The 7,967-nt window shown below is 43.7% G+C and overlaps 1 protein-coding gene and 1 pseudogene across 1 annotated transcript in view; both read left to right on the top strand.

Moving 5' to 3' along the window:
• Positions 1-2,224, top strand: part of LOC111977642 (phenylethanolamine N-methyltransferase) — a 4,121-nt gene extending 1,897 nt beyond the window's left edge. The window contains 2 exon segments of the mRNA XM_070448685.1: positions 61-271; positions 682-2,224. Coding sequence (XP_070304786.1) covers positions 61-271; positions 682-1,123 — 653 coding nt within the window. The 3' untranslated portion in view covers positions 1,124-2,224.
• A 2,935-nt stretch (positions 2,225-5,159) lies between these two features.
• Positions 5,160-7,967, top strand: part of LOC111978584 (integrin beta-3-like) — a 42,495-nt pseudogene continuing 39,687 nt past the window's right edge.

Raw genomic sequence — 7,967 nt, 5'->3', positions numbered from 1 at the left:
CTTCCCCCAATCCCCAATCTCTTTTCCTCTTCCCCCTCACTTCCCCGCCCTCTCTGTCAGGTGACGTGGGAGGTGATGTGTTGGTGGACGTGGGTTCAGGGCCCACTCTATACCAGGTGTTGAGRGGCTGTGAGGTGTTCGACACTGTGTTTCTCACAGACTTCCTGGAGGTGAACAGGCAGGAGCTGAGGCGTTGGCTGCAGGGCGAGGGCTACAGCAGCCTGGACTGGACCCCCTACCTGCAGCATGTCTGCAAGCTGGAGGGCCGACGGTGGGTGCTGATGTTAGTGGTAGACCAGGGTCGAACTCATTAGTGCGCATCGTCGCAAAACGTTTTGCAACGGAAAACAAAGACAAGCGTTTCATATTGGACAAGTTAAACAGGTTGAACAGGTTGTCCCTTCCTGTTTCAGTCAGTTTTCTTCCATTTGGTGCCTAATGAATATGATTTGAGGAGTTAAACTCAACTCCTTGAGGGGCGCATCCACAGAGTCTGCTGGTTTTCACTCTTGCCTATAAACTCTCTAACAGATTTAGACCTGGGAAACCAGGTGCGGGGACTGACTTCCTAGCATATATTGATTGGTCAAGTAAGTGCTGGCTTTTGAGGACAGACATTAAATAATGTATTTTATTGCTGTTAATTGTTTGTATTGTTTGTTGTTTTATTGTCCTGATCAGCCCTTCAGCGTGGACCGAGAAAGCRGCGCGCCTGCGTTCTGTTGTCTCCGACATTCTCCCCATCGARGTGCACCTCCCCCGCCCCCTGCACCCTGACTCCCAGCTCCCCACTGCCGGCGCCGACTGCCTGGTGTCCTGCTTCTGCCTGGAAAGCGTCAGCCCTGACCTGGCCTCCTTCACCCGGGCCCTGGGCCACATCAGGGGCCTTCTCCGGCCCGGGGGCCACCTGCTCCTCATCGGGGCCCTGGGTGAAAGCTACTACATGGGGGGGCCCGGTGTGCGCATCCCTGTGGTGCCCCTGGATGAGGCCCAGGTGTGTGCCAGCGTGAGGGCCAGTGGGTACACGTTGGTGAGGCTGGAGGTGTACACGCTGCCCCAGGGCATGATGGTGGGGGTGGACGACGTGACGGGCGTGTTCTTTGTGAAGGCCAGGAAGCCATAGAGGAGAAGGAGGAGGAAAGGAGAGGAGGAAATGAGAGGAGGAAGGTGGGTAGAGGTGGGAGGGGAGGGAGAGTAGTGGAAGTAGGAGGAGGAGGAGGATGTGAGAGGTTGGAAGAGACTAGGATGAGTAAAAGTCTAAAAGAGATGAGGTCAGAAAGTAAACAATAGATGATGAGGAAGATACGGAATTCAAAAAGAGAGGAAGAGGTAGAGGATGTTGGAATAGTGAGAAGGCAAACAGTATTTAAAAAGAGGAGAAGGAGAGAGGGGAAAGATTGGATCAGAAAAGTGAGGAAGTAAACAATAAAATTAGATTAAAAACACATAAAGAAAATAGTATTTTTAATGGGAGAAGTGAAAGGGAGAAAGAGTGGGAGAGGAAGATTGCTAACAATTTCCACAATAGAAATCCAGTTAACATTTATGGCCCTTCACTGACATTTGACTTAAAGAATAAAAGGTCTACTTCTGCCCCCTGCTGTTGAAATGAAGTCACTGACGCGTCATGATCTTAGTCTTCATCCCACTGGTTGCATTTACATAGGCAGTCCAATTCTGATCTTTTGCCCAATTATTCGCAAAAGAGCTGATCTTATTGGTCAAAAGAATTGGACTTCCTGTGTAAATGCAGCCATTGAGTATTTGGGTGTGCTCCCAACACATTCAAAGGCAATTACTTCATAGAGCCTGAATTGGACTAGCTTGGTGGAAGACCCAAGTATGTTTTCATACTTGAACTTCGACCCGAGAAGTCATGTAAATCTAACAGAGAAGTTATTTTCTATGAGGATTATGGTTAGTCTTTTAGGGTTAGTCAGCAATTGGCCATGTTGTTGGCTGTTTAAAAAAATGTGTTAGTTTGTCACAGAAAGGACTTAATATGCTTTCAGTCTCAATTGAGTTAGATTTTGTTTTACATCAAAATTCCATTCTCAAACCCATTAACCAATCCTTTTGTATGTTTAAAACTGATTTTGTATTGTCGTCTCTTATTGTGTTATGTGTTATTTTCTKTGGCTACTTTTGGCTTGTTGGTCAATGTTAACTTTTCTTGTGGCTTCACTGACTTTMCCTGAAGTGAAATAAAAACGTTGAACTGTTACCTGTTTCTGACTGTCCCATTTCATTCCAGTCCGTTCTCAACTACTACAAAGAACTTGTATATTCCACTTAATTTATACACTAGAGCAGTGGTTCCAAAACTGTGGGGTCGGGGCCACACGTGGGTAGCAGCAGAGGTCCAGGTAGATACAGAGGATGAATTGTGTTGTGGGTTGTGGGAAACGCTGCACTAGAGAGCGCTATATGTTGGGTCATGGGTCACTGGTCACATAAAGGCACACAAGTGACAAGGAAGTGAAAATGCACAGGTATGGAGAGCGTGAGTTGTTAAAGGAATACTGCACAATAACATTGAATGTCCTTTACCTTCCTGGAACAAATCTGACTGAAACATTTAAAAAGAGTTGTTGGGATTCCTTATTATATTGGAGAACTACAGGTGTTTCTGTGGATTTGAGGAACTGCTGAATACTGTTGGTTTAGACGTTTCCGGATACAATACTGCCTCCTAGTAGTACTGCCTCTTATTGGAACTGTCGCCGATTCCAAGGCAGAGGTCATCTTTTGAACAACAGGCGGTCTAGCGGTGGGTCTGACACTGGTCTACAGCAGTCACCGCCGATGCCCACAGCCCATCTATGTCTGTTTTGGCGTGTTCTCGAATCCCAGCCCCACCGCTCATCCGCTCTGTCCAGCTCCTCCTGTCTGTCTGTCCTGTCTGTCTGCTCAATCAAAAAGAGTGGTAATTTCCAGACAGATCCAGGTCCCTTGGTGCATCACACCACGGATCGCGTCACGTAGCCAGCCAGTACAGTGCCTTTGAGCCGGTGCTTGGTGGAGTCATAGACCCCCCGTNCAGGTCCCTTGGTGCATCACACCACGGATCGCGTCACGTAGCCAGCCAGTACAGTGCCTTTGAGCCGGTGCTTGGTGGAGTCATAGACCCCCCGTCTAGAGCTCTTGGAGGAGAGCTTGGCACAMATCTCGCTGTGTTTSTCCAGYCGACTAGGATCAAAGCACCGGCCGCAGTGCTCACACTGCTTCAGCTTGGAGTTGGCTGCACTCATCCCAAATCGACGTTTCAACACCACCTGAATGAAGGAATTAATTTGTTTATTTATGTGGCAAATTTAAAATAGGCTACATTGAGCTGCTTCAGCCATTGTGAATACAATACTACTCACATTAAAATTCACAAGGATAAAAAACACAAAGTCAAAAGACATTTCCGCTGTGGTACTCCTCGTTATCAGATGGACACATGATTGCACAGCTCATGCCAGATGGTATATTGGGCACTCTAAAGGCACTTTACATACAATTAAATTGGAAAAATACATACAATATACAGTATGTAATACAAATAAGCCTAAAACATGATCACAACAATGAACTAGTTCAGCAGTACACTAATTTACCTCTCCGTCCTTCATTTTCTCATCCTCCACTTTCACACTTTTCTCAACTTGGACCCTGTCCTTGCTCACGTGTCTCCTGGCTGCTGTCTGCTTCGGCTTACTTGCTATGCTGCCCTCTTCCCCTCCGTTTTCCATCACCTCTTTCTTCCTCTCTTCCTCCTCTTCGTTATCTCTGATCATCTCCCATAGGTCAGAATCCACCTTCATCAGGCAGATCTCCTGGATGAACTTCTCCACCTTGACCTTGAACTGCTCCTTTGCTTTCCTCTCCTCCAAAGCCTGAGCATCAATCTTGGCCCCACCTTTGATCAGGTTTAATTCCTGGGTGACACTGATCAGCTTGGCCTTCAGATATGCCATCCCCTGCTCAGCCTCCAAGTTGAAGACAACCCATACCCTCTTATCACGGCATGGCGATAGATCTTGTACAGTTAGGGTCTGAGTCTTGAACTGAACGTGTTTCTTCACAACCGCCTTCTGTACTTTGAAGCAGCAGGACGAGGGCTGCCCTCTGGTCTGACTGGCTYGAATGACTCCTTCTTGGCATCATTGTTTGGCACAGTGACTCTGGCTCTAATGGGAGGCAGTGGCATCTTGGCGACCATTTTGTCTCCATGGACTGCCTTCAATGGCTTGGCACTATGGAGGTAGATGTCTTTCACCACGCAGGTTTGATCCCTCTTGGTACGGATGGGTTGCAGTGGCTTCTGGATGGGAGGAACAGTAGCCTTCCCTGACTGCTGAGATGTTGGAGCTGCATGCAGMCCTTGACTCTTCCCATTGCAGATGGCCTTCTTSTGCAGTACTGGGATTCTGGAGGGAGGATGGGGCCTATTTTACTCAGTCTCAACCTTTCCCACAGGCTCCAAACTGGATGGGCCATATAAAGTAACTTCATAATCAACGCCTTATCATACTGACTCAATGTGACCATGTCAGCAGAATTAACTCATGACTGTGTTCACTATGGGATATTGTTCTGACTGTAAACTTTTTTAATTAAGTAGCGCTCTGTTACACTAGGATGATTTGTAGCAACACTGTCGGTGGTAACTTTCCAATATTAGTTGACTTGAGTAAACCGAAGAAAAATCACATTTTAGAGTCATACAGTCAGTGACTCATACCAACTCCCACTTCAAAGCCAACCATTTAAAACCTAGCTAACTRAGTATCAAGTTACTCCATATGTTTCATATATGTATTGTAATCGTATTTAACAACTTTATTTAAAATAACAAGCCATAATAATAGCTATTATTTTATTATAGCTATGATATAGGCCTAATACAAATATTCAACAATTCAAGTACAAAAACTAAAAAAAAAAAGCTTAACATGAAAATAGTGTTCTAAAATGTGCTGAACACTGTATATTTGCTCTAAAGACTCCCCCTTATAAACGCCACACCTCGTTGTACAGTAGGCTATGACTTTCCAGACAGAGGAAAACAGTGCTTTTGAGTTTACTCTATTTGGAGTTGTATCAGATCGCAGACTGAGCGAAGGCGGAAGGAGGGGGGTATTAAACTAGTCACAAATAAATGTCTTGCCAAACGCCTGCGCCGTGCGTCCTGACAAAGTACCCACGCCAAGATGGGTAGGCCTACTCACATAACGCAAAGGATTACACTTTGGATAGGTTATTTCGTTTTATTTGCAGTTACTGATGTTTCGGGTAAGTTTGACTATGTGATGTAAATGTGCTACTTCTAGCGGTGTGCCGTTGCTGCATCTTGAACAGCGGTGTAATAATCATAATTGTTGAGAGAGGGCGCAAAACGCAGTTCAGACAGGGAATAGACTACAGCTAGAAATACAAGTTAGACACTGTAGTTTCTAAATGGTCGCATGGAATGGTAATATCGTTACAAATAAGGACATTTAATAGAATGCAGTATCATCATTTATGCTTTTATTATAGAAATCATTATCTTTTTTATTAAACTAAATTAATCATAACTGGATAAATGGATTTAAAAAATTTACTCCAAACTCGTTTTGTTGTAACCTGCCTAAATCTGTCCACGTAGCCTCCGTGCTCTCCAAAGACTGTTTGAGACTGGCTCTAGTTTCCATCTTCCCCTTATGACCCCCTTACCACCTGATGAGATGACAAAGGGGAATTATAGGCTTAGCATTCTGCTAGTAAGAGACCATGTTAATGGTGGTGTGTGTGAGTGTGAGTGTGAGTGTGTGTGTGTGTGTGTGTGAGTGTGTGTGTGTGTGTACATGCGAGTCTGTGTGCAGGTGTGCCCATTACTTGAGGTTCAATAAGCATGTCAAAAGTGATTCGATTGATTGACAAGAATAATCACTATTTATTAAAAAGGTGACTTAAGTCATAAACACACATTGTAACACACCAATTACTGTAGGCTATCTACCACCTTACAAAAAAGTCTTACAGGAATCCTGCATGAAAAATCCTACAGGATTCCTGCAGGATATATATTCTGCAGGATTCTTGTAGGATTTTCGGACCAGTTTCCTGTAGGAATCATGCAGGAAGTCCTTCAAGAAACAATCCTGCAAGAATCTGCAGATAGTCATTTTCCTGAAGGACAACCAGCAGGATTGTCCTACAGCAAAAATGGCCCCAAATCCTTTTGATATCCTGTAGCTAAGATTCCTGAAGTAATTCAAACATATTTTCAGGGACATTGTACTGTAGGACAACCTGTGGGCATCCCTTCCTCATCCTTTACAATAATGGACATAAAGCACAAGATATCTGATTGCATAGAATTGTATTATTCAATGCGGCAACAGCGGGTGTTTGATGTCCATTTCACCAGCACTGCATAAAACATGATTCCTAGGAGAAAGGAAATATGAGATTCTGAATAAATATGGTAGAAAGCATAGGTAAAAGAGTGAGAGTAATGGTGACGTCACAACGAACAGCTTATGTGTATTGTGTAAAGGGAAACGAATGTCTGCAATGGTCAACTTGGTGATAGTTGGTTTTAATATGGCTGGTACCAACAACATCTGTGAGTACTGCTATGCGTGTCTGTTAGGCTCCATTTTAAAGGGAGGAATGAGAGGCTGAAACTATGTGTGGTGGTACCTTTGCCTGCAGGACTGTCTAATGTTGCTTTTGTGGAAGTCAGTCTCACTGTTGTTTATAGGCTCTGTCTTAACTGGGGGAGAGAGAGAGAGATGAGAGGACAGAGTTCTGAATATAACTGCAGAACTGCGTGTGTGTGTGTTACATGAAAAACAGCAACAAAATAGTGCAAATTATATACTGTAGTAGTAAAGGAAACTGTATCACCTTTAAATAGAAGTCTACTGGACTAATGGAGCTGCGGATGAGACAAAGAATCAGAAACATTATTTTATATAGCTATGATAGGCCTAATACAAATATTCAACATATTCAACAAAAACTCTTTCAAAAGCTTAAACATGAAAACATAGTGTTCTAAAATGTGTATAACAATTGTATATTGACTGGTAGGCCTACATTCGGATTAATATTATTTAAGGATAAGAAAAGGGCATAAAATGCTTGTGTTTTTTTGCTCTAAAGCCCTTAAACGCCACACCTCGTTGTAGAGTAGGCTATGACTTTCCAGACAGAGGAAAACAGTGCTTTTGAGTTTACCTATTTGGAGTTGTATCGGATCGCAGACTGAGCGAAGGCGGAAGGGAGGGGGGTATTTAAACTAGTCACAAATAAATGTCTTGCCAAACGCCTGCGCCGTGCGTCCTGACAAAGTACCCACGCCAAGATGGGTAGGCCTACTCACATAACGCAAAGGACTAAACTTTGGATAGGTTATTTCGTTTTATTTGCAGTTACTGATGTTCGGGTAAGTTTGAACTATGTGATGTAAATGTGCTACTTCTAGCGGTGTGCCGTTGCTGCATCTTGACAGCGGTGTAATAATTCATAATTGTTGAGAGAGGGCGCAAAACGCAGTTCAGACAGGGAAATAGACTAGAGCTAGAAATACAAGTTAGACACTGTAGTTTCTAAATGGTCGCATGAAATGGAATATCGTTACAAATAAGGACATTTAATAGATGCAGTATCATCATTTATGCTTTTATATAGAAAATCATTATATTTTTTATTAAACTAAATTAATCATAACTGGATAAATGGATAAAAAATGTTAACTCCAAACTCGTTTTGTTGTAATCAGTCTAAATCTGTCCACGTAGCTCTCCGTGCTCTCCCAGACTGTTTGAGACTGGCCTCTAGTTTCCATCTTTCCCCTTATGACCCCTTACCACCTGATGAGATGACAAAGGGGAATTATAGGCTTAGCATTCTGCTAGTAAGAGGACCATAAGTCATAATTGCAGTATCAGTTAATAGTGTGTGTGTGTGTGTGTGTGTGTGTGTGTGTG

The sequence above is a fragment of the Salvelinus sp. IW2-2015 genome, linkage group LG18, assembly GCF_002910315.2.
Source record: "Salvelinus sp. IW2-2015 linkage group LG18, ASM291031v2, whole genome shotgun sequence".
In the NCBI taxonomy this organism is placed as follows: Eukaryota; Metazoa; Chordata; class Actinopteri; order Salmoniformes; family Salmonidae; genus Salvelinus; species Salvelinus sp. IW2-2015.
The sequence above is the reverse complement of the archived record's forward strand: the minus strand, read 5'-3'. Positions and strand labels throughout refer to the sequence as shown.